This window comes from Spermophilus citellus, assembly GCF_964194105.1.
Source record: "Spermophilus citellus genome assembly, chromosome: 19".
In the NCBI taxonomy this organism is placed as follows: Eukaryota; Metazoa; Chordata; class Mammalia; order Rodentia; family Sciuridae; genus Spermophilus; species Spermophilus citellus.
In genome coordinates this window covers 19,336,138-19,362,052 of record NC_138201.1, presented here as the reverse complement: position 1 = coordinate 19,362,052, position 25,915 = coordinate 19,336,138, and the positions used below count along the sequence as shown (strand labels likewise).

The window sequence follows — 25,915 nt, the reverse complement described above, 5'->3', positions numbered from 1 at the left end:
TGCCCCACCTGGGAGGGGCTGGAGCACGCCCTGCCCCACCTCGCCCCGCCCACATGGGAGGGGCTGGAGCACGCCCCGCCCCACCTTGCCCCGCCCACCTGGGAAGGGCTGGAGCAGCCCCGCCCCCACCTTGCCCCGCCCACCTGGGAAGGGCTGGAGCACGCCCCGCCCCACCTCGCCCCGCCCACCTGGGAAGGGCTGGAGCACGCCCCGCCCCACCTCGCCCCGCCCACCTGGGAGGGGCTGGAACACGCCCCGCTTCTCCACCTCCACCGCCAAGTCGAAGTGGGAGCAGTCGCTGAGGGTGACCACCTTGCTGTCCCCACTGGGCATGAGGCCGTTGATCCTCAGGGGCAGCTCCAGGGTCTGGCCCACTCGAGCCTCCACCCGGCACGGGGCGAAGTCCATGCTGCTGGGCTCGATCACATACACCTGCAGGAGGGCCAGGCCTGGGCAGTCAGCCTCTGCGGGAGGCGGCCTGCGGCTCAGTGGCTCAGTGTGCCAGGTGTGCTGTGGTGGCCCTGAGGACACACCAGCAGACAACCAGGCTGGGCACAGAGGATGCAAGCACAGAGCTGACCAGGGAGGGGACTGGTCTCTGAGAGGGGACCTAGGTGCACGGACATGAGCCCTTCAGCCCTGCCAGGTAGAGAAATGTCTCCCTGGGGGACAGTCAGGCCAAGGACGGTCCTGAGATGGACTTAGCTGCTCAGCTCCTGGTAGGCACACAAAGGAGGCCAGTGTGGCCACACGCGGTGGTGCACCCTGTCATCCCAGTGGCTCAGGAGGCTGAGGCAGGAGGACTGCAAGTTGGGAGGCCAGCCTCAGCAAAAGCAAGGCGTTGGGCAACTCAGAGAGGCCCTGTCCCTAAATAAAATACAGAATAGGGCTGGGGACAGTGCTCAGGGTTTGAGGGCTCCTGGGTTCAATCCCCTGAACCCCACGCAAAGGACAGTGTGGCCACAGGGGGAGGAGGCCCAGAAGGCCGTGGGCAGGCCTGACCCCATTTTCACTCTGGCTGAGCTGGGGAGGCTGCAGAGGGCGCCACATTCTGGGTCCTGTGCAAAAATCGGCCACCAGGAGACTAACGGGGAGGCCGCTGGTGGGCAGCAGTGGCAGATCTGAGGGGCGACCCTGGATGGACAGCTCAGGTGGCCTGGGGCAGGGCAGGAGGCCAGAGGGGCCACTCACTGCCTGCGGCTTCTTGGCTCGCTCACCTGTCCCTCCTGTTTCCTGCCAGGCAAGCCCAGGGCCACCAGCCCCAGTAGCCCGAGGACCAGGAGGGGCTCTGACAGCCCAGCCCACTCCGGGGGTGTCCAGGAGGGGGCCAGCTGCCTGGCCCAGGAGCTGTCCTGGGGCTCCGGGTGGCACAGGAACTGCAGGGAGGAGGGAGGCCGGGAGGGCCACTGTGGACACCACACTGCACAACAGGACTGTCCCCCAGGGTCTCTGTCCAGGTGTCCACACGTGGCCTGGGCCGTCTAGTGGGTGTGTGGCTCCCAGTAGGAGGGGGAAGGACCTGCCACCCGCGTCCCAACCACAGGGACAGAGTCTGTGTTAGTGGGTCAAGGCGGGGAGTTCAGAGCGGTGGTCAGGAGGGGCTGGGGGCAGAGGCCTTGGGGGCGGAGGGACGGCCATCTGCCCCGCAGCTCAGGGAGAAAGTCCCGGGCGCAGCGTGGCTCTGAGGTCTCGGGCCCCAGGGCTTCTCCCTGTGACCCAACAGCCCAGGGCAGGGTGGCCCTCTCTGGACTGGCTGACTCTCCAGGTCCTCAGGGTGATCTGGTCTCCTCAGGACCCCTGCCCTGGGACACTGGCCCTTCCGGCCAGGGCGAGGGTGCCAGGTCACTGTCCCACAGGGCGGGCTGGGCGTTCCCGGCCTCCCGGCCACCCCCGCCCCGCTGTCCGGCCCGGGGTCTCACCTTCATCTCACCGAAATGCAGGGGGTTCTGGACGTCCTGCGCCCGGACCACACTGAGGCCCGTGTCGCTGCCCGTGGTCATCACACCCTTGACGGTGACGGTGGCCACCAAGTGGCTGGAGGAAGACCAGCTGAAATTCCCGCTGCCCCCGTGGGCCTAGGGAGGAGAGCCACCAGGGAGCACGCAGCCACCAGCCGGCCTTGGGGAGTGGCAGATGGGGGACGGGGTGCCCACTGCCATGCTGGCCAGGGACACGTCCACGCCGTGTCCACACACTCGCCGAGTCACGCCCACGGCCACCACAGTCTCCCAGCCCACCTGCACCTGCCCATGCGCACCACCGGCCCCCGGGAACGCCACCCACTCGCGCCCTGCTACCCCACAGGGAGACACGCACAGGTCCGTGGACCCCTGGAGATGGGGGGCTGGAGGCACCCGTGGGACCTCGACCCCTCGTTCCCATCTCCCTTTTGGTCCATGTGTGCTGGGGACTTCCTACTCTGGGGACGTTTGTGCTCTGGGGACCTGGTGCCATGGGGACATTTGTGCTCTGGAAACCTGGTACCATGGAGACGTTTGTACTCTGGGGACCTCCTGCTTTGGGGACCTCGTGCTCTGGGGACCTCATGACTGCCAGACACGAACACGGAACCCTGGCACTGGTCCCAGAACCAGTGGCTGTGCCTGGAGCTCAGCTGGAGCAGCAGCCGGCCCTGGCCCCGGAGTCACCAGCAGACGCTGTCTCTGTGACCAGACATGAGCACAGGCCCTGGCCAGGTCCTGACCCCCTGCTGGGGACAAATGCCAGACCCACTGTGCCCAGGTCAGGGGTCACGATCCTGAACCCCAGAGGCCAAATCAGTGCCAGGTCTGGGTGGGCAGGGGCAGGTGCTGGCACAAAGACAGGCCCCCTGTCATCACCAGGGGATCCACAAGGCCTGGGACTGTGCTGACCACAGGGTGCGAGACCCCTCCAAGGCCACGCCCTGTGGGAACATGGACGCCAGCGAGTTCAGACGCTTGCCGTGGACAGGGTCGCAGAGACTTTTCCCTTAAAATCTCCAAGTTCTCTCTGGTGGGTGCACTTATGCTGCTCCACGTGTTTTACACAAGTGACTGCCGAGTGGGACTCCAGGGACCTCCAGGGCTCACTGAGGTCTCCGGCTAGTGTCCACTGTGGGCTGCTTCCCTGGTCACCCAGAACGCTGCAGTGACAGGGACCTCGGGGAACACAGGACCACAGCGAGCAACGCCGAGGGTACAGAACAGCGGCTGGGGAGGCCGAGGCAGGAGGACCAAAAGATAGAGGCCAGCTCAGCGAGGCCCTGAGCAACTCGGCGAGACCCTGTCTCTAAGTAAGGTATAAAAGGGCTGGGACGGGGCTCAGGGGCCGAGCGCCCCCAAGTTCAATCCCTGGTTACCAAAAAAAGTCACAGAGCGGACGGAGGCCACACGCCCGGGAAGCCCAGGGACACCCTGGCGGAGTCCCGTACCTGGATGGTGTACTGGTAGGCACCAGTCTTGGGCTGCCAAGGGAACGTCAAGATGCTGGGGTGGAGGGTGATGGGGACATGGATGTCCACCTCCTGCTGGCTCCACACGGGCACCGGGAGCATGTGCACCCCTCCGTCCTGTCAGGGGTGAGGTTACTGCATGTCACTAGGACAGCAAGTCACCCGCAGCTGTTCCCAGCCCCCTGCCTCGCCCTGGGGACTAGGCCTCCGGTGGACAGGGAGGTGCTGGACGGGCCACAGCCCTCCCTGGCTCCGTGTGGAGGCCACCGTGCACAGCTGGCCACAGCGAAGCCCAGGGTGGCCCAGGGTGGATTTGGGGACCCGCTTCCCAGAGGTGATGGAGGCTTGTAGCCCGTCACCGAACCCAGGGCTGTGGTGGACGGGGCAGCCCGGCCTGCGGCACAGACCACAGTCTGCCACACCGATGGCCCTGGCAGGCGGGGTCGCGCAGGCCCGGGAAGGGGACACCCTGCCAACGCGCAGCCCAAAGCACTGTCCCCGTCTGCAGGGAGGACGGGGGGTGGCCTCCTGGGGGGCAGCTGGGCTCCAGGCCATCAAGGACACGGGACACCTGGTGCTGGGCGGGGACAGGAGGCGGCCCGGGCAGGGGAGGGGCCCCACGTGCCTCGTCCACCACGGAGGTGAGCGCCGCGCGGAGGGTGGCCTGTCCCCGCTGCACTGCCCGGACGTGATGGTGCGACCCGTTCAGGGACGACGAGAGGACCTCAAAGAACTCGTGGGGAAACACGGCTTCGATCCGGATGTTCTGCAAGGCACACAGCGGAGCTCGGGGACTTGGGGACGCGACAACAGTGGCCAGGGTGGGCCGGAGAAGGGGCCTCCGAACACTAGGAAAGGCTGCCCAGGCCCTGGGCAGCATCCTGACCACCCGGCCACTGGCCCACCCGGGACCCTCCACCTGGCCCTCCAGCCACGGCAGCACTCACAGGGACAGAGGGCCACCATGCTCCACCTGTCCCCACGGCGCACGTGCCCCTCCACAGGCAGGAGCCTGAGGTGGCCCTGTCACTAAGGGGCCTCTGGGAGATGACAGGCATCCCGGGGCGCAGGGGGAGGCGTGGATCAGCCCCCGAGACCAGGCAGGGGCCAGGGGCCCCGGGCAGAGTCCCCACCGCTGCCCACTGCCCATCGGCCCCGCCCGGGGCCACAGCACACCGTGGCTCCCACGGGGAGCGGAGCCCTCCAGCCCTGCATCCGCGTCCCCACACACCAGACACCCTTGGGGGCAGAGGACCCCTCCGATGTCTGCCCCTGGGCTGGTCACTGCCCTGGGAGATGACCGTGCTGGTCACCCGCCAGGCCCCTGAGGATACTCACATCAGAGAGGTGGACATTGTTGCCGGACTTGTCAAACACTTCGATGGTGACCTCGTACAGGCGGCCAGTCTCAAGAACCCACCTGTCACCAGGGTGGACTGCAAACCCTAAAAGCAGGTGGGGAGAGGCCTGAGCACCCAGGTGACCAGGCCGCAGGGCCCAGGAGACGATCGCGCACCAGCCGCGGGGGCAGCCACCACCCACCTGGAGGCCCAGCCCTGCTGCCCGGCCACCCAGAGAGGGACCAGCTGTGGAGGCGAGGCCTGCGCCCCAGGGGACCCCGGCTGGCCTTTCTGACTCCCGGGGACCAGTGGACACACCCCGCTCTGGCTGCCCAGGACTCGTGACAGCTGGACCCTGTCCTCACTGCACTCGACAGAGGCCACCGCAGGCCTGGGCAGGGCCAGGCGCTGGGTCCCCAGCTGGGACAGCCTGAGGCTCTGAGGCTAGAGGCCACAGCAAGGCACAGGACAGGAGCAGGTGGGGCCTGGGCCAGGGCTGGACCAGCCCTGCCCTCAGGTCTCACTGTCCCCCACAGGATGCCACATTGGCATCACCGCCCCAGCTGTCCCCTGGCCTGGACGCCCCTCCCACCAAGGCTCCTTCTAAGATGACACAGGCCTTGGTGACGTCCCCTGGCTGTGTGGCACTGACTGACCCCTGGCTCGCTCGTCCCTGCCTGTGGTCCAGGACTTGCCTCAGCCCCCACCCCGTGCCCGGCAGCTGCGCGGAGAAGGCCTGAGGGCAGCTCCTGGGACGCGAGGTCACGTCCCTACCGCCCCCGGCCTCACCACAGTCAGGTGGCGTCCACACCAAACCTCGGTCTCTGGGGCAGCGGACCAGCCCGCGGGTCACTGTGCACCAGGCAGCGCCCCCTGACTCCAGGGTGTCAGCAGGCGAGTCCCCTCAGGCCCAAAGGGACGCTGTCCTGGGAACCCTGTGGTGCCCAGCCCTGCCCACACCTCTCCGTTCCTGCGACTCTCCAGGTGACACACAAGCCAGGCCCAGGAGGTTCCCGAGGGCCACACTCACCCAGGTACCCGGGTTCCACCACGTAGATGGTGCCGTTGGGCAGCCTGGTCGCGCCCTGCATGCGGATGCCTGGATCCTCGTTAAGGGGCAGCACCCAGGACAGCACGTGAGCCAGCTGGCCCCCCCACGGCCTGACCGTCACCAAGGCCACACAGGCCCCGGAGGAGAGGGAGACACTACTCGGGCACCCCGTGGACCAGGCCACCGAGACCAAGGGCAGATCAGGGTCAGGGGCCCCGCTGTGCTTCCTACCCTAGCAAAGGGAACCTCACGGGGCGTGGTGGCCCACACCTGTCATTCCAACGGTTCAGGAGGCTGAGGCAGGAGGATCACAAGTTAGAGGCCAGCCTCAGTAACTCAGCAAGACCCTGTCTCTAAATAAAATACAAAAAAGGGCTGGGGACGGGGCTCAGGGATTGAGAGTCCCTGAGATCAATCCTTGGTACCCCCCCCCAAAAAAAGACAGGGCTAGAGGATACTCCGGTAGTCAAGGACAAGGCTGCTCCGTCCCAGCTGCACCGCGGTGACCGTGGACGTGTCCTGGGCCAGGATGGCCACAGGCCGGGTCGCGTCTCCTCCGGGGCCCGGGACGCAGTCCTGAAGCTGCAGCTCGTACTGATCGGAGGGCATCGAGAGCTCTGGGCAGGGAGACAGGGCGGGTGGAGCCGGGAGACGCAGGCGCCCAGGCGCACCCAGCCCCATCTCTGCGCCCGCCCAGCTGCTGGCCAGCAGCTGGATACAGCCCGCCTGACCCTCAGGGCCTCTGCCCCTCAGCGAGCGGTCCTCTCCACCCCAGGGCACAGCCACAGCCGCGAACTTGCAGACACAGTTTTCTTTGTGACTCTCTGTGCACCCCAAGACCTGAAGGCTGTGCACCCCAAGACCTAGAGGCTGTTCACCCCAAGACCTAGAGGCTGTGCACCACAAGAGCTGGAGGCTGTGCACCCCAGGAGCTGAGTCCTGTGCACCCCACATTCAGCAGCGTGGGCCAGACGGCGGAGGCCACCCCATGTGCTCTCACACGTGGCCGGGCCAACATGGCGAGACGAGGTCCGGCCAGGTGGTGGGGTGCAGTCGGCCGTGGAGTCTGACCCACCGCCGTGCAGGTCGACCTCGAGGACAGGGCAGTAGGGACATGCCAGCTGTCATGGACGGTCCATGCAGTTAGAGGGCAGAACGGGGGTACTGGGGGCCAGGCGGGCAGGGCACTGGGGAACAGGGGGAGCCAAGTCAGGGTCCCAGTTTGGGAAGGTGAGAACATTCTGGAGCTGGAGATGGCTGGGGACAGCTGGGGACACCTGGGGACGGCTACGTGGGTGATGCATCTCATGGTGCCGACCTTGTCTGTCTCCCCGACTCAGACCCAGGGGACGGCTGTGCACGGCTCCCCAGGCCCCGCACCTGTGATGGCCCCCTGCCTGATCTTCTGCACCCTGTAGCGCAGGGAGGTCCCCACCAGCAGGTAGACGTTGGACGCGGGGCTCAGCAGGATGTTCTCCAGGATCAGCAGCCGGACCTCCGCGGGGCGGACGTTCTGATAGAGGAGAGCCCAGACGTGAGGTGGGCAGGGGACGGCCCCAAGGAGCGGCCTGGGCAAGGGAGAGGGGGCTGGTGGGGTTTGGGGAAGCCCGTGCGCACTGGGCCAGCTCGGCCTCTGAGCCACAGGGTCCTCTGGCACCAGGGACGTCAGGGTGGAGAGAATCCCGGGGAGCCCTGGGGGCACGGCGGGCATGTCCCCAAGGTCACTGCCAGAAACAGACGAGTCCCTCCGCCGCTCATGGACGCAGGCTCCGTCTCAAGTTTAAGTGACAGTGACTGAGCAGGAAAGACGGGCCAGGAGTGACGTCTGAGATCTTGAAGTGGGACGGTGAGTCTGTCTCTGCGGCTGTGCCTGCCCCGTCCCTGTCCCCGTCTGTGGGGACGTGCCCCAGGCCCCGCCCACCTGTCAGGTACAGGTGAGGCTCAAGGAGGCGGGTGGCCTGGGCAGGGCTGGGGCTGGCCACCTCCACCAGTGGCCCCCGAGGTCTCTGTCCTGGCCGAGGAAGGCAGCCGGGGAGGCCGAGCCCCAGCCAGATCCCAAATGCTGGGGCGTGTCCCAGGCCAGGGTGGGGACACCAGTTAGAACAGGCAGGGAGTGACAACCCCGGGCACATGCTGGGCCCCAGGGGTGGAGGCCTGGCCACCCTGGCCCTTCCCTGCGCAGTGATCAACAGAAAGGCCCGAACGTCACCTGGCCCCAAAGCCACCCCCGCCCCGTGTCCCTGAGCGCGAGCAGCGGTCACCCACCCCGTAGACGGCCTCCTGGATGTGCGCCCTCAGCTTGGAGCTCCCGGTCTTCATGCCGGACACCAGGATGGTGTCCCCCTGCTTGGCCGCCTTCTCCATCTGGGAGATGTAGGACGGGGGTGTGTACGTGGACTCCGAGAAGGTGAGGATGCTGGGGGAGGAACGCGGCGTCACAGCCAGCCTGCCCCTCAGGAGTGTCCCCCCACGGTGTCCCCCCATGTCCCCAGTGTCCCCCCACAGTGTGGGCTGCTGGTCACTGCGTGCCTGCTGCTTCCTGTGACAGATTCCTGGTCGGGGCCTGGGGGTTGGCCCTGCATCACCCTTGATGGTGACTGGTGGCCTCAGAGACCAGGACAGAGACCACCGCTCGGCCCACACGGGACAGGTGAGGATGGCAGGAGCCAAGCCACAGGCCCAGGACCCCAGCCCCAGCTCAGGAGCGCGAGTGACGCCTTTCAGATGTCCCCAAGGAGAGTCGGGGGCAGTGGCCCTTGAGCGCGGGCTGCTGGCAGGGCTGGCTCAGAGGCCACACAGCCTCCTGGACGCTGTCCCTCCCCGGGAGACGTGCCGCCTCCCCCACCTGGTGGCCCAGCACCGCGGCCCAGCACCTCGGCAGCACAGGGACCCTGAGTGACGCCCAGCCCCTCCGCAGAGTGGAGGGGGGACAGGCTTGCTGGGGCAGGGGACAGGCCAGCAGCCCAAAGGAGGGCGGAGGATCAGCATCCCGCCAGCACCGCGCGTGACCGAGCCGGAGAGGCGTCTGAACACCCTACCTGCCACCTGCATGGCCCCGGGGGTGGGCACAGCGGTGACCCGACCCTGCCTGACAGAGGAGGATGGGGCTCAGGTGGGTCCCGCTCCTTGACAAAGGCACAGGACAGAGGGACAAGGCCAGGACTGGGAGAGACCGTCCAAGTCCCCGGCCCAAGTCCTCACAGGGTGGGACCCTGGGACCCTGAGACGGTCCAGGGAACGGGGAGGGTGGGTGCCACCTGCAGAGAGTTCTGACCCCAGGGTGGGCTATGACGGGCTGTGACAGGGCCTGTGACGGGGCTGTGACGGTGGCGCCCCATGTTCCCAGCCCAGAGCCGGGGTCTTAAAAGTGGAAATAAAAGGCCAGACTCTTAGGTCCTCCTTGAAGCACTTGTCATCTACCAAAGGCAGCAGTGACCTCGCGGTGGCCAGCGACCCCACACCTCTTACCGCAGTGCATTGTGGGAGTCTGAGAAGCCCTCCGCCTCGGTGTCCGTCACGATGGTCCACTCAAAGACCAGCCCGGCCAGGGTGCTGAAGGTGTTGCCTGCAAGGGCAGACGGGTGGCAGGGGCAGATCACAGCCATGTCCCCAGGGGCGCCACCCACACAGCCCACCGTGCTCGCTGGCCAGCACAGGACAAGGGCTGCAGGCTCACAGCAGGTGACTGGCAGGGGCTGAGGTGGGGTCTGCGCCCAGACCTGTCCCAGGTGGAGCCAGGCTCTTCCTGCTGTGCCTCCTGCCACCCGCTGGGCCTGCTCTGCGCAGTTGTGACACTGTGGCACCTGGGCCAGCAAGCGCTCTGCCCTGGGCCTGAGCCCTCCTTCCTCCCCCCGCCAGCTCCCGGGCAGGGAGGGCAGCAGGGGTGCCAGCAGGGGCAGGAAGCGCCCATGTCTGGTCTCCCGTCTCTTCACCTTGGCCGTGACACTCCCAGGGTCCCAGGGTTGGGGACAGAGAGCCAGGCTCAGCCAGTCTGCGCTCCCAAGGCCAGGACTGCCACCGGCTTCTGCCAGACAAACCCGACTTCCAAGTTCCCCAGAAAAACCCAAAGATAAGGCCATTGATCCTGGGCCCTGCTGACCACTGCACCCCAAAGAGGCTGCCCCTGCACCAGCCCCACGCTCCTCATCCCAGTCCCTGCCTGGTCACCTGAGACACCCCTGGGCCACGGAGTAAAAGGCGGTCAGCCTGGGCCTCCACTGCCTCTACCCAAGATCTCCATGGACAGTTAACTGTTTAGAGAAAGCTCCAGAAAACCCCGCTGCCTGCGCCTCCGGGGGCATCCCTGAGGGAGGAGGCCTCTGGGAAGAACCCCTGCGGTGACTCTCCATGGACATGGGCCACTGACTGAGGAAGCAAGGCCACCTCGTCCATGATAGATGAGGTGCCAGGATTTCATTTTCTTAGAGGGCCGAGAAAAAATACGCAGCCGACGCCACAGCCACCTGGGACCGGACACCCCCAGCCAGCGGGCCACAGTCCCCCTGCAGGGCGGGGCCCAGCACGCTGATCTCCCAGGACACTCAGAACAACAAGGGCCGGTCCCCTCGATCCCACCGATGTCCCAGCAGGAGGTCTCCTCCTCCTAAGCCCCGATGGGCCTCTCCTAGAGCCCAGCAGCCACCAGCTGTGACACGGTCACACCTCTCAAGAGTGTCCTCTACGCCTGCCCTGGAGTTTCCATCCAGCCCGAGTCCCGGCGCTGGTGGCCTCCGACAAATAGAAGTGGACACACCGCGGAAAGGGTTGCTGGGCGTGAAGGGAGAACTGGAAGTCGTCCTCCACGTGAGGGGACAAGGGACTCTACTGTCACCGTCCTCCTTGTGAGGCAGGAGGCCAGCCAGGAGCGGACCCTCAGGGTGTGGGGACGGCCCCCGAGTAGAGAGAGGAGCCGGGGAGCGCACAGCATCCCCAGCCTGCAGAGGCCTTCAGGTGCTGGCCACCGGGTCCTGCTGCTGCTGTCCCTGCATCCCAGTGGGGCTGCCTCTGGGGCGCTGAGTCAGCCCCTCCTCCCAGGCGGCTGCAGGTGGGGACCCCAGGGCACCTGTTGCCCCTGCACCTCACCCAGGCCGCAGACAGGTATGGAGTGGCTCCTCCCAGGGCAGAGGCAGCCTCCAGACTGGACCCCTCTGCGGCTGCAGGCCAAGTGCCACGGACGGCCACACGACGTGTCCACACGCTCCTGCCCTGGCCTGTGTGCCCGCCTTCCCCAGGGACAAGCACCCAGACGACTGAGAGCCAGGAGGGAAGGAGGGCAGGGGGCTCAGAGTGGCAGGAAGCAGGCCCTCTCTGTGGGTGAGCAGGCCCGACCCCGAGGGTGGGCAGGTCTCTCCCCGTGGGTACTCAGGCCCTGCTCCATGGGCGCGCAAGCCCGTCCCCCTGGGTGCACAGGCCCGGACCCCATGCGCAGGCCCTTCCCCATGGGTGCGCAGGCCCCGCCCCGTGCCTGAGCAGGCCCCGCCCCGTGCCTGAGCAGGCCCCGCCCCGTGCCTGAGCAGGCCCCGCCCCGTGCCTGAGCAGGCCCCGCCCCGTGCCTGAGCAGGCCCCGCCCCGTGCCTGAGCAGGCCCCGCCCCGTGCCTGAGCAGGCCCCTCTCTGGGGGCACACAGGGCCCCCCCTCCGCGCAAGCAGGCTCCTCCCTGTAGGCACACAGGCCCCTCCCCAAGGGCGCATAGGCCCCTCCTCAAGCCTGTGCAGACCCCTCCCGGTTGGTGCGCAGGCCGGTCCCTGTGCGCAGGCTCGGGGGACTAATCTCTGCCTGACAAAATACCATGGACGCGCAGTGTGGAGAGGTCATCATGACACCTGGCCTGCTGAGGGGGAGGACGAGGGAGGAGACCACCACACACAGCAGAAATGGCCCCACGACTGACACTCAGCGAGGGCTCTGGAGGTTCCAGGGAGATGGGGGCTAGAAAGAGTCTCCAGGAAGCTCTGCCCAAACTTTCAGTTTTTCAACTCAAAAAGTAGCCACGAACCAGGCGCAGTGGCTCACATCTATGGTCCCCGCAGCTCAGGAGGCTGAGGCAGGAGGATGGAGAGTTGGAGGCCAGCCTCAGCAACTCAGGGAGACCCTGTATCTCAATAAAATTTTAAAAGGGGCTGGGGATGGGCTCAGGGGTTGGCATCCCTGGGTTCAATCCCTGGTACAAAAAGAAAATAGTTTAGATTCTGCGTCTGCAAAAACCTTCCTCCTCCAAAGCCCATCATCTGAGGCGTTTTGTCACAGTAATGAGACTGACTGACACTGGGTGACAGCTGAGGTCGGGTCCTGGGCTGCCCCTGCAAGGGCTGGCACCACACAGCGGGGGACACGGCGGGAGAGGGAGGCAGGTGAGCGGCAGGTGCGCTCCAGAGACACCAGGGACAGCCCCTCTCTGCTTCTCCCTGTCCCCAAGGCCCCTGGGGCTGGAGCGCCAGGGTGAGATGGAGGAAGACCCAGACGGGGTCTCGTCGTGCAGGGAGGTGACCTGGGGACACACACCTTCCGAGTCCAGGGCCTGGATCTTCAGCTCCAGTGGGGAGTCCTCAAGGTAGAGCTCGCGGGTGGTGGACACAATCTGGATCCCGTGGATGAGGTCGACGATGGCGTCGCAGCGCAGCACCTGGCCTGTGGCTGGAGGGACAGCGGGCAGTCAGCGCAGGACGGTGACCTCGTGCCCTCACAGAGACGCTGCCGCAGGGATGGCGGGGCCCAGCCAGCGCCCTGGGGATGTGCGCGGGCGCTTGGGTAGGACGATCGGGAAGAGAATTTCTCCAGGAAAGTCCGGGCTCCCTCAGGGTAGAACTGTGGATGGGTGATGCGCATCCCAGGTGACCGGCATGGGAGGTGGCCCTGTCCTGTCCCCACACTTGGCACTAAGGACTGCGCCGATGACTTTTCTGTTCCCTTTTTTACTCAGGGCCGCGTGCATGCCCACGGAGGTTCTGCTTGCTCCGTGAGTGAGATGCGCCACCGCGTCACCTCGAAGCCACCAGGGTCAGGGTGACAGCACATGGCACCAGACCACCCAGGTCACCTCCAGGTGCCACATGGAGACACTCTGCACTGCTAACATGCGGTCAGGGAGCAACCCGGCAGCGGGCGCTGCGGGGAGCCACCTGTGGGTCACCTGCGGGTCTTCTCGTGGTGGGCGGCCACGGAGGGTCAGGTGGGACCACGAGAACTATTGGTGGCTCGTGGCACTGACCTCTGCCCCACTAGGAAGAGCCCTCATGGTAGCTCTGGGTATGGGAACTGGACAATCCACCCTCAACCTTTTCTGGTGAAGGACACTCTGTGGGTGGCCTCTGATGGTCCCCAGAGCTGAAGCAGGCGTGGACACCATGTGGCCTCTCAGTCTGGAAGCTCAATGCGTCATCGGCCTGCCTGTTCCCAACCTGCTTTCTGGACATGTTGGTGAGCCCTGTGGTTTTTTTCCTCGTCCTATCTTTCTTAGCTTTTATCTCTCAGCCAGCCCATTCCACCCAGGGGGACCCCATTTCCACCGCCCGCAGGATGTAGGTGGGAGGGCAGGTGGCCCACACCTGTGATCCCAACAGCTCGGGAGGCTGAGGCAGGAGGATCCCAAGTTGGAGGCCAGCCTCAGCAAAAGCAAGGCCCTAAGCAGTTCAGGGAGACCCTGTCTCTCAATAAAACAGAAAATAGCGCTGGGGACAGGCTCTGTGGTCGGGTGCCCTGGGTTCAGTTCCTGGTACCAAACAAACAAGTGTGTCTGGGCGTCTGTCTGGAGGTCGCACACAGACACCATATCCTCTCCGGCACCTGCAGATCTTGCTGGGAACCGACCCTCCAGAGACAATGAGAGGCACCAGTGAGGTAAACCAAACACGGGCAAGTGTCACAGATTGGATGTGGAAGGTCCACGGGGAACAGCTCACGTGGTGGATCCCTGGCCCAACGTGGCACTGTCCCAAGGCTCTTCTGGGAAGTGACCGGCTCAGAAGGGCTCTGGTCACTGCCAGCCCTGGCTCCTCCTTTCTCCTTCCTTCCTGGTTACCCAGGTGGGATGGGGCTTTCTGTGGCAAGGGAGCCGGGAAGCCACCGCCTGAACCCTCTACAACCAGGGGCCAAAAAAACCTTTCTTCCTCTAAGTGGATTTTCTCAGGTATTTTGTTATAGCCACAGAAAGCTGATTAACACAGGAAGGAAAAGCAGTGGTCCCTGCACTGGGGACCTCACTCACCGAAACTGGACACCTGCTAAAAGAAAGTGGAGTAAGAAGGACAATTCAGGAAGCCCAGTGTACAATGGAGTCACCTAAGGAGCAGACTGGAGTGTAGGTCTCCCGCTCCCAGGCCTCGAGAATTTGGATTTAATAGATATGGGGGTACCCGGGACTGAACTCGGGTGCTCGACCACTGGGCCCTGTCCCCAGCCCTTTTCATATCTTGTTTAGAGACAGGGTCTCTCTGAGTTGCTCAGGGCCTCGCTAATTTGCTGAGGCTGGCCTCCAACTTGCGATCCTCCTGCCTCAGCCTCCAGAGCCACTGGAAGGATTTATGTGCCCAGCATAAGTCAGAACCCCAGAGAATTTGAGGCAAGTAGCCCATTAACTACTTGCGCCCAATGCTGCCCAAGCAAAGATACCTGAAGCTTCCCTAGAGAGTGGTCTTCATAAAGTTTAGTCCCCAGAGTTGTGCGTTTGTCTGTCCTGCCCTCAACGGGGCCCGCAGGACAGAGCGGAATAGTCAGGTGTATTCTGACTACCACGCAGTGGAATTCGCACATTCCACAGGACGGACAGACGGGCAGAGGGACGGCTCCAAGTGCAAACACGGGACCTCAGCCCAGAGGCTGGAGGTCAGGGGGCCCTCCCGTCCCTGGTCACCAGCAGGATGGCCCGTGTCCCTCAAAGCGCTTACTGATGTCCTCTGCAAAGATGATGCTGGTCAGGCGGGCGGGCTGGGTCAGGCGGGCCTGCACTATGGCCTTGTGGGAGCACGGTTGGTCGCTGGGGCCCAGCGGCTCTATGCTGGCCACCTCTGGCCGGGTCGATGACCTGCAGCGAGAAGGGGAGGACTCAGTCCCTCGGGGGAGCCGCGTCACCCGCTGAGACGGCCCGGGCCAGCCAACGTCCCCCCAGTTAGGACCTCCGCAGCCTCAGGGCCGGGGGACCAGACACACAGTCCGGTCCCCCCACCCACAGTCCACATAGGGGACCCCACAGCTGGTGACAGACGTCTTGCTGATCAATAGACGTCACTGTCCAAGGCTGTCCTAGAGCAGAGGCACAGTGGCCCCCGTCATCGACAGGCTCACAGGGGACACTCAAAACCTCGGTGGCACTGGGCCCTCCACATGCTGTGTCCTCCTATAGGGACACACGGTGACGTCAGCTCGTGGAGGAGGCCGGGCACAAGATGGGTCGTGACAGGTCACTAAAACACGGGGCGTCGTGACCACACGCCGCCATCGAGTCATTGAACCTATGAATTCTTTCTGGAACTTTCCATCTGGGATCTCCAGACAGAGGCTGACCACGGGGAGCTAAACCCAGGAAGGGGGAGCAGCCAGTCGGGGCTGTTGTCACCCCAGGAAGGCTGCTCCTGGGGACCCTGGGAGATCACTGTCACCCAGCTGTCACATGTCCCTGCACCCGGAGCCGACGCTGCAGCCCGGCCGGGGAGGAAGGCAGACAGAGCCACCCGCAAGGGACCCAGGGCGACCAGAGGCCACCTCCCTCAGGAGGACAGGGAGCCCAGATGTGCTGGGCCACTGCGTAGTGCCACGCCTCGGTCCTCGTGCTTGACACTGGTGGCCAGCTTCTGCCCAGGCCCAAGGGACGCGGCACTGTGAGCACCATCTGTGGACGGGCACCAGGTGGCCCCAGGTCAATGCCACCGCAGAATCCAGAGGCCCTGGGGGGACAGCTGAGCACCCGAGCAGGGGTAGTGGCCATGGAGTGTGACCAGGGACCAGGGAGGGTCCACAGGGCAGTGGCCAGCACTCAGCCCCGGGGCCCTGCCCAGCAGTGTCCCCCGGGGTCTGTGTGTCGTTCCAGGAGGCTGTTCCGGAGCAGGAGGAGGGTCCCTTCCTGTCCCGGCTACAGAGCCACCGTGCGAAGCCTCCCCACTCCACACCAGGTGCCCCAGGGACGGGGCGGCAGGGTAGCGTCCCCAAATACCCCCAGGGTGCCACCAAGCACCCGGCCAGGTGTGCACAGAGCGGCTGGCGAAGGGGATGTGAAAACCCCCCCCAGGCCAGGCACCGGGGTACCCCGTACCCTCTGGTCTCCTCGTCTGGGAGCCGGGCAGGGGGACAGGCCAGGCCCTGGCAGGACACAGGGCGGGTGGGTCAGATTCCCGGGGTGGACCAGAAACCCGCACAGAGCTTCCCAGGAAGCCACGCGCCACGTCCAGCCGGACGCACGTCCTGGGAGACACCCACGCCCAGGTGCCACCAGAAGGTGGGTGTCACCTCTGCGACTTCCTAAGCCTAAGGTGTCCCAAATTCTTCCATGCAGGATGGGGGAGGGGAGGGGAGCCAGCAGGGCTCAGGGGATGGCAGCGGGTGACACCGACCTTGGGGGACACCGACCCTGCCATCACTGGCGTTTCGTCTAGCTGTAGATGGACGCAGACCTTCGTGGTCCTCGTCCATTTCCACGTGGCACTGAGGGCGGGGCTTGCGCCAGGCCAGCACCCCACCACAGAGCCTCATCCCGGCCCCCATCGGGACCCTGAATGTCTCCTGAAGGCCTGGGTGTCGAGGGCTGGGTCCCCAGCCTGTGGCACTACTGGGAGGTGGCCCTGGCCTACAGGGCAGGCAGGTCCTGGGGGTGCCCCATGGGGCAGTGGGAATCGGCCCTCCTCTCTCTTTGCCACCCGGCCACCATGCAGTGACCGGGACTCCCCCACCAGGGGCTCCCCACGGTATCCCGTGTCACCTTCCTCCCCCTCCCTCAGTTGGTCACAGAGATCCCCGGGGGACACACGTCGTCACACATCTGTCCAAACCCACAACTTGGCCACACCGTGGCACTCGCCTGCAGGCCTGGTGACTCCTCAGGTTGTCTGGCGGCCCCCCCAAAGGCCAGGCTCCGCCTCCCAACCTGGACAGTGGCGGAGGCTGGCCTCCAACTTGCGATCCTCCTGCCTCAGCCTCCCCAGCCGCTGGGATGACAGGCGTGCGCCTGGTGAGCGCGTCATTTTTAATAAGCTGTGCTGGGACACCCACCCATCCCAACACCGCGGTTCTGCAACACGGCACGTTTTTAGGTGCCCACCGTCATGAACCTCAGTCCCTCCTTGGGCTGATAAGAGCAACCACGGAGAAGATCCAGAGCCTCCCTGGAGACTCCCTGCCTCCCCTCAGGGAGAGGCTGGGACTCCTGCCCTTTCGGTGAGGCACTCGGAGGCCTGGGCCGTGGACAGACCTTGCAGAGGCACAGGGGACCCCAGAGGCTGGCGATCACATGTCCTTGGGCCTCAGCGTCCTTGCCTGTGACACGGGGTCAGCCTCCAGCCCAGTGGCCTCCCCTCACGGGAAGCCTGGATACTGGGTGGCCAAATCCTGGCCGGGGCGCAGCTCGGTGCAGGACACTGGCCTGGGAGTCAGGTTCTCGCCCTGAGAGCCCATGAATAAGACACAGGCTGCAAAGTGTCTGTCACCCAGGGGAAGGAGGCCACCAAACAGAAAGTGGAGTCCGTAGGGAGGAGGCTAGAGGAAACTCCCTCTGATTTGGAGGGTCACTTCTCTTTCTCTTTAATGTCTTTAGGGGTGGACAGACACCACCCCTTGATTTTACGGATTGATCTTTGTTGGTGCCGAGGACAGGACTCAGGGCCTCCAAGGTGCGCGGCGAGCGCTCTGCCCCTGAGCCTAGCTCCGCCCCTTGGTTTCACTTCTCAGAAAAGAAATGAAAAAATCCAGTGTATGTAATGTCGCACGATGGCCGACTCAGAGAGTAGGAGGAGTGTGTTCACCATCTTTTTTAATGTAATATAACTTAAAAAAAAAAAACTCTGCCGGGTGCCTGTCATCCCCGCGGCTCAGGAGGCTGAGGCAGGAGGATCGTGAGTTCAAAGCCAGCCTCAGCCAAAGTGAGGCCCTGAGCAACTCAGGGAGACCCTGCCTCTAAATAAGATACAAAACAGGGCTGGGGACGGGACTCCATGGTCAGGGCCCCTGAGTTCAATCCCTGGTGCCCCCCCAAAATTAACTGCCCCTCAATAGTGGGCGTGGCTCACAACCACCGTTCCTCCCTGATCTCCTGCAGGTCAGGAGAGCGAGGCAGGAGGCAGAGGGACTGGCTTATGGACGAACCAGAGGCCAGGCTCCTGCACAGGCCTCAAGGCCAAGTGCAGAGGGCTGCTGGAGTCCCTCTTGGCCACTGCTGTGACTTCTGGGGGCTGTGCTGGCCCTCTTGGCCCTGTGGCTAGGCGGGGAGTGGCTGAGCTGCCCAGGGACTGCTGTTTCCAGCGAGAGAAATCACCTCCCCACAGGGGAGGGCGGGGGACACCCCAGACCTAATCAAACTGAGCCAGGCGGAGCCGCAGGGGTGCAGGAGATGAGAGATGGGTGGCAGGCGGGACCTCTCAGTGCAGAGATACCCGGGGGAACAATTTCTTGTTATCAAAAATAAAAGTGTGCCATGCAGGTTATGCGCCCAACGTGGGTGGGCCTCGTCCAATCAGTTGAGGGCCTGAAGACAACAAAGGGCGGAGCCAGAGAATCAGAACTCCGCCCTCCCCAGGGTCTCAAGGCCAGGACATCAGCACCCCGCCGTCAGACTCAAAGGGAAGCCTGGGTGCTTCCTGGGTCCCGACTCTGTAGTGCCCAGGCTGAAACTATACCACCGGCTTTCATGGGTCTCCCCCTAACCAAAGATCTGGGGTCCTTGTGGCCCCACAACCAAGTGACCTGATTCCAGCTCTCCCCAGGCACCCTCCGTCCCTCCCTCTCCCTCTCTTGTCCTTGTCAAAGCCACAGGCAACAGACCACAGCTACTCAGACCGCGTGAGAGCGAGGAGAAACAAAGTGCAGAGCGATGAGGAGGAAAATCGGTTTTGGGAATACACATGCACACACAGGTGCACGCGCACACACATAGGTGCACACACAGGTACATGCACACACGTGCAGGCATAGGTGCACATGCACACAGAAGTGCACGCGCACAGATGCACACACACACACACAGGTGCACGCGCACACACGTGCACACACACAGGTGCACACACAGGTACATGCACACAAGTGCAGGCACAGAGGTGCACACACACACATACACACGCACACACACACACAGGTGCACACGCACACACACACACAAACACACACAAAAAGGAGGGGAGGCACCACACTGGAAGCCCCGACGTCTGGTCCCCTGGTCTCTGGTCAGCAGGGGCAGCCCTTCCCCCTTTCTGGGGTTGGAGCGTAAGTGCCCCCAGGGCCGCAGGCAGAGGCCGCAGCACAGGGCATCATGGGAAGGTGGCAGAACCCTCAGGAAGAGGTGAGCTCCCGGGGACATGACCCTGAACAGGAAGCGGGGGCCCAGGCTCTTCCTGTGTGGGGGGGAGGCCGCAGCCTCTGTGCCGGGCCCTCCCTGCCCTGCACCTCCCCTGCAGCCCCATCTCCATCAAGCCCCTGCTCCGTGCAGTCACCTCTGCGCAGGACAGCTCGCCTCCCTTTTGGGGGGAGGGTACCAGGGATGGCACTCAAGGCCCCCGACCCCTAAGCCCCGTCCCCAACCCTGTTTTGTATTTTATTTAGAGACAGGGCCTCACTGAGCTGCTCAGAGCCTCGCCGTTGCTGAGGCTGGCCTCCAACTTGTGATCCTCCTGCCTCAGCCTCCTGGGCCACTGCGCCTGGTTCCATTTTCTCTTCAATAGATTCTTGACTGCAAAAACTCTTTAAAGGGAGACCTCACTCCTGCAGACACCCGGATGAACCCTGGGTTGCCAGACTCTGGGGGACGCTTCTAGAGCTCCGAGCCCATCGGCCTGTCCCTTTCATAAGACAAGAAATGTTGAGCACTATTGTGAGGCCAGAGTGTTGGTCCCCAGGGGCTGGCGTGGGAGGAACCGGGGAGCCGAGCCCGGAGTTTCAGTTTTGGAAGACGAGAAGCTCTCTGAGACGCGTGGTGGTGACTGTCACACAGCCACTGGCCTGCGGTTAACACAGCACCTCCCTGCAAGTGGCCCAGGTGGCCAATTCCACCTCCTACATTTTTTACCACGATTTAAAATAAAAAACAAAAATGGAGACGACACACTGAGGCTCAGACGTGGCTCTGAGGAGGTTGAGGCTGGGGACGGGCTGCGAAGGGCTGGTGGCGGCTGGTGGCTGGGCCCCCACAGGCCCAGGCTCACACCCCAGCCCTGGCAGAACCCAGGAGGGTGGAGGAGCAGAGGCCACCCAGGGCTGCCCTCCTGCCAGAGCAGGGCACCCACAAAGGAAGAGGAAGGACACAGCCCGGGCGCCGGGTCAACTCGGAGAAGCGGCATCTGCCCAGACTCCCCGCTGCGGCCAGAGAGGGGAAGCAGGCACGGCCCGCCCGGCACCCAGGAGCCCCCGGGCGCAGGTGGCAGTGGGACCTCCCGGAGGCCTGTCGCCCAAGCAGAGCCCACAGGCCCCGTGGCACGGGCTGCGACCTCTGACCCCACATGCTGACACCCAACCTGGCCAACTCTCCTCCCCAGGGCCTTTGCACCTGCTGTGATGGGCTTCTCGTCCCTGTGGCCCTCGCGCGGGCACGCTGCTGCCCAGACATCCGTGCGTCCACTGGCCTCCCCTTGGCCAGGAGGGTCACTCCCCCAACAACCAAGCGCTCCTCAAAAGCAGGGCACCGTCCAGGCCTTCTCTGTCCCGTCCCCAGGACCCAGGGCAGGACCAGTCGGGATATGTGCCACCTGTCGGTTAAGGGACTATCCAGCTCTCCTCTGTGGCATCCACATTTCCCATCAGTGCTTGGCCCCGGGGGGACCCACACCGACTCTGTGCCCTGTCCTGGGCCCCTCTAGTGACCACCTCACGGGACGCCCAGGTGACAACTCAGCAGACCAGAGTCTGTGATTCCGAGGCCACCGGCAGAGGAAAGAGACCTGACAGGGGTGTGTGGGGACGGACGGGCACAGCCCCGAGGTGGCCAGGGACAAACACCATAGACGAAGGCCCATAGGTACAGGCTCGGGCCCGAGACGCGTCCTACCAGGAGGGGCCTGTCCTGCCTCAGGTAGGGGCACACTGCAGAGCTTGGGGGCAGGGAGGTCCCCAGGGACTGAACCCAGGGGCGCTAACCCCTGAGCCCTGTCCCCAGCCCCATTCTGTATTTTATTTAGAGACAGGGACTCGCTGAGGTGCTTAGGGCCTTGCTAAGTGGCTGAGGCTGGCCTCCAACTCGCAATCCTCCTGCCTCAGCCTCCTGAGCCGCTGGGATTACCGCCCGGCTGGCTTACAGTTGACAAGAGGGGTGCTTCGTCCTGAGGCCGGGAGGTTGCACAATGCCTGTCCCCTCCAGGGACACGGGGCTGGGATTGGGCTCAGCAGCAGGGTGCTCGCCTGGCATGTGCGAGGCCCTGGGTTCCGTCCTCAAATAAACACAATGAAGGTTTCTGTCCACCTACAACTTAAAAAAAAAAAGCTCAAAAGGCCAAAGAGCAAAGTCACTGGACTCCAGAGAGTCCGAGGAAGAGCCCAGGCCACACGTCACCTGAGAGCACATTTGGCTCCTCTCCCAGGGTCCACAGGCTTCTGGGCCAAGCACCTTCACAACAACCACGTGTGACAACCCGTCTCCGCTCTACTTCCTGGAAGCTAACGTCACTTTGTGCATACATGGGGGGCCTTTCCAAGGGGCTAGTGACACGTACTTCATGATCACCTTCGATAACAAAGTATCTACGAGAATCAGGAGCCTGTCACACATGAGCCACTCTGGCTGGCGGCCACTGCAGCAAGAGTTCCTCTGACCAATGAGCCCGAGGCTGTGCGTCCCCTGGCCTACTGGTGGGGACAGGGACGGCTCCCAGAGGCTCCCACCAGCTCCGTCTCTGCGGCTACTGGAGAGGACTTCGCAGCCATCGCGTCCCTCTCTGAGTCTCGCTTCTGTTCCCGACTGAAATGCAGGCAGCTTAGACTAGATGTCCTCTCCAAGTCCCCTGGGCCCAAAACCATCCAGTCATGTGACATGTGACGGTGTAGGTCAAAAAGCAGGACGCGGCAAATTCAAGGATGAGCAACGTCCCCCGGGTGGGGACTTAGACGCTCTGTTTCAGAGGCTTTGCTAGGGACTCATGGACAGAGAGGACCTCTCCTCCTGGGTGGAGGTGACCCGGGCACAAAGCTCCGAGGCCCCAGAGGACGGTGTGCAAAACCAAAGCCACAGTGGCTGCGCTCAGGCAGCATTACTCAGACGAGGACATTGTGGGGACCTGGTTGACGAAGGTCTTCCTGTGGCGGGAACGGAGCCCTCCCAGCACCTCCCAGAGGGCACTTGGCAGTCAGTCACCTCCGCCATCAACAGGCACCGAGCAATTCCCCTCCTCCCACCAGGCTGATCAGAATCTGCTGGGCCACCAACTGTCCTCAGGGAGGATAAAGGCTTGTCACTTTAGGAAAGAAACAGCCCAGTGCAGGGTCCCAGGAAGAACCAGCCAAGACCTCAGGCACACACTGGGAGCCCTGGCCTTAGCCACCTGTCCCCAGCCTGGCCGTCCACAGCAGCAGGGCCCCTCCAGAGAGCCAAGCAGCAGGGTGGCAGAGCCACAGACCGCCCACCGTCCACACAGGACAGGGTGACCCCAGGTGGCTGCACAAACCTTGAAGCTCAAGTTCAGCGTGATTCAGGCGCAGGGTCCTGATGCTCTGGGGACTGAGCCAGATCCACTAAGCCCCAACTGGACCACAGGGGCTCAGCAAGGGTCCCCTGAGCATGGGAGGGAGCCATCGGCCCGGGTCACTCCCCCCACCGTGCTGCCTGCGGGGAGGTCCCTTGCTGCCCTGCACTGGGCCACATGCCCCAGGCTGCGGGCCATCCAGGGTGGCCACCAACGCATCCCCATCTCTACTGGATCAGGTGGCCCCACGCGTCCCTCCTGACCCTGCTGCCATTGTGACCCACGCGAATGCCTCTGCAGTCCCCGCCACAGGCAGGCGACACTCCTGGGCCTCAGGCCAGGGCTGTGCAGGGCGCCATCAGGGCAGGAGCGAGTGGCGCGGGGACCTCACGGCCTGGCCTCCCGCAGAGGCCGGGCTCCGCATCCCGGGTCCAGCCGGGCGGGCCCGCTGTCCCCGCCGCCCGCGCTGTCCCCGCCCCGGCGTGCGCGCCGCCGCCCCGGCCGCCGCCTCCCGGCACCTGCCGCCTGCCTCCGGGGCTCCCGCCGCCGCGCCCCCGCCGCCCCTCCACGGCCTCCCGGCCTCCCTCCCCGCCCCGGCCTCCCCGCCCCGGCCTCCGCGCCGGCCTCACCAGCGGTAGCAGCCGGCCGTCGCCTCCAGCGTGAAGTTGACGCGCGTGGCCCGCGTGAAGGGCAGCAGCACCTTGGGGATGTTGAGCGTGGCCGCCGCCGCGGACGGGCCCAGCACCAGCAGCACCCAGAGCGCCAGCAGCGGCCCGCGGCCCCGCGCCGCCATCCCCGCGGCCCCGCGTCCAGCGTCCAGCGTCCCGCGCGCGCGCGCCCAGCGCAGGTGCCGACCCCGCGGGGCCGCGCCTCTTCCTGGGCCGCGGGAGCCCGGCGCCCCGCCCCAGACGCAGCCGCTGGTGGCTGTCCCCAGGCCGGGCGGTCCCCAAGCCCGGCCCAGGCTGTCACCAGGCTGTCCCCAGGCTGATCCCAGGCCGTGCTGTCCCAGGCTGTCTCCAGGCTGTCCGCAGGCCATCACCAGACTGGCCCAGGCTGTCCCCAAGCCATCCCCAGGCCAGGAGTCCCGAGGCCGTGCCCAGGATGGGCTGTCCCCAGGTCGGTCTGTCCTCAGGCTGTCCCCAGGCCGGGCCCAGGCTCTCATCAGGCAGATCCCAGGCTGTCCCCAGGCCGCCCCCAGGCTGATCCCAGACAGGGCTGTCCCAGGCTGTCTCCAGGCCATCCCCAGGCTGTCCCCAGGCCAGGATGTCCCCAGGCCATCCCCAGGCTGTCCCCAAGCTGTCCCCAGGCCGGGCATCCCGAGGCCATGCCCAGAATGGGCTGTCCCCAGGCCGTGCCCAGGCTGATGCCAGGCCATTCCCAAGCCGTTCCCAGGTCGCGCTGTCCCCAGGCTGCCCCAAGGCTGTCCCCAGGCTGATTCCAGGCTGTCCCCAGGCCAAGCTGTTCCCAGGCCATCCCCCACGCTGTCCCCAGGCCATCCCCAGGCCAGGCTGATCCCAGGCTGTCCCCAGGCCAGGCTGTTCCCAGGCCACCCCCACACTGTCCTCAGGCCATCCTCAGGCCAGGCTGTCCCCAGGCTGTCCCCAGGCCGTCCCCAGGCCGTCCCCAGCCCCAGCCCCTACTGATCTCTTTTATTCTTTGGTGGTGCTGGGGATTGAACCCGAGGCCTTGGGACTGTATCCCCACCCCCGAAGGACCCTCCTTGAGCAGGTGACACAGTGAGTTCCAGCTGAAAAGGCTCCACAGGGCTCACGGTGCCCTGTGCACCCGAGTTCCCTTCCCCTCAGCAGCCAGGGCTTCCTCCTGGTGCAGACCTGAGGGTCACGTGTGTGCGCATGCGCTGGCTCCTCCCCCTCCGTGTGCACACGCCCCTCTCCCCCTCCTCCCTCTCCGTGTGCACATACCCCTGCTCCCTCTCGGTGTGCACACGCCCCTGCTCTCCCTCCTCCCTCTCCGTTTGCGTGTGCATGTGCACACACAGACACACGCTGCATACACCTGTCTGTATCCCCTTGTCAGAGAGCAGATAAATACATGAGTGAAAGGGACCGCACAGGGCACAGAAGAACTGGCACTCTGGTCCCTTGGGATCATGAGCCCCTGTGGCCCCACCTTTCCAAGGCTTCTGATTAGGGTGGAGAAGGCAGTCCCATGGATTGTGGGGAACACATCTGGGTCGTGAGCGGTGGTATAGTAGTTCATTAAACAGGAGTGTTGGGCTGGGCTGCGGCTCAGCCGTGGGGTGCCGGCCTGGCCTGCAGGGGGGCCCTGGGTTCGATCCCCAGCACCACATACAAGTAAAAAAAAGGTGTTGTGTCCACCTACAGCTAAAAGAAAAACAAAGAAAGAAAGAAAACCAAGTGCACCAGGCGCGGTGGTGCATGCCTGTCATCCCAGGGGCTGGGGAGGCTGAGGCAGGAGGATTCCGAGTTCAAAGCCAGCCTCAGCCAAAGGGAGGCCCTGAGCAACTCAGGGAGACCCTGTGTCTAAATGAAATGCAAAACAGGGCAGGGGACGAGGCTCAGTGGTCGAGGGTCCCTGGGTTCAATCCTAGGTACCAAAAAAAAAAAAAAAAGAGCAGTGTGTGGGCCCAGCAGGAAGTCCCTGGGTGGGTAGCTGCCCCCTCCTCTGTGTGACTGTGTCTCCACTCCGGCCGTTGAGCCCCTCTCCCGGCACCCTGAAGTCTCTCTTTGTGACATCTGAAGGCCACCTGTCTTCCAGTCGAGGTGTTGACATATGTTTTCTTAAGAGGCAAATTTGGCTGCTTCTGTCAACAGAAATCCAGCCTCAGCTGCCAAAATAGAGATAAACACAGGAAACAAAGGGGTGTCGTCTGGGATGGGGACACGTGACTCCCTGCCAACAGCTCAGGGCCCAACACTGTTCTTTTCTTTTTTTGCTACTAGGGATTGAATTCAGGGGCACTGGACCACTGACCCACAGCCACAGCCATAGCCTTTATATTTTATCTAGAGCCAGGGTCTCCCTGAGTTGCTGAGGCTGGCCTCCAACTTGAGATCCTCCTGCCTCAGCCTCCCGAGCCACTGGGAATCAGGTGTGTGCGCCTGGCCAAGGCCTGTTCTGGGAAGGGAAGGTGCCCACATCCTCACCAGCGTGACAGACGCAGCCATGCTTGCTTGTGCCTTTCTTTTGAGATACGCGGACTGAGAGGCCGCTCAACCAACTCTCTCCCTGAGGCGTGTCATGCCGGGGCTTATCCCCCGCCCATGCGTGATTCCTGAAAATCATAAGGCAGAACCTCAAACCATCACCA

The 25,915-nt window shown here is 64.3% G+C and overlaps 1 protein-coding gene across 2 annotated transcripts in view; it reads right to left on the bottom strand.

Moving 5' to 3' along the window:
- NUP210 (nucleoporin 210) overlaps positions 1-23,887 on the bottom strand; it is a 55,860-nt gene extending 31,973 nt beyond the window's left edge. Inside the window, exons 1-13 of one of the 2 annotated variants that reach the window (XM_081276254.1) lie at positions 23,253-23,887; positions 14,707-14,843; positions 12,326-12,457; positions 9,293-9,389; positions 8,090-8,240; positions 7,205-7,337; positions 6,283-6,441; positions 5,804-5,872; positions 4,772-4,878; positions 4,059-4,199; positions 3,413-3,550; positions 1,920-2,075; positions 234-432 (exon numbers count right to left, since the gene is read on the bottom strand). In XM_081276254.1, coding sequence (XP_081132380.1) covers positions 234-432; positions 1,920-2,075; positions 3,413-3,550; positions 4,059-4,199; positions 4,772-4,878; positions 5,804-5,872; positions 6,283-6,441; positions 7,205-7,337; positions 8,090-8,240; positions 9,293-9,389; positions 12,326-12,457; positions 14,707-14,843; positions 23,253-23,863 — 2,230 coding nt within the window. In that variant the 5' untranslated portion in view covers positions 23,864-23,887. Of the gene's footprint in view, positions 1-233; positions 433-1,919; positions 2,076-3,412; positions 3,551-4,058; positions 4,200-4,771; positions 4,879-5,803; positions 5,873-6,282; positions 6,442-7,204; positions 7,338-8,089; positions 8,241-9,292; positions 9,390-12,325; positions 12,458-14,706; positions 14,844-22,886; positions 23,025-23,252 lie in introns of those variants that run through there. The other variant, XM_081276255.1, reaches the window with a different exon arrangement.
- Between the last annotated feature and the right edge of the window lie 2,028 nt (positions 23,888-25,915).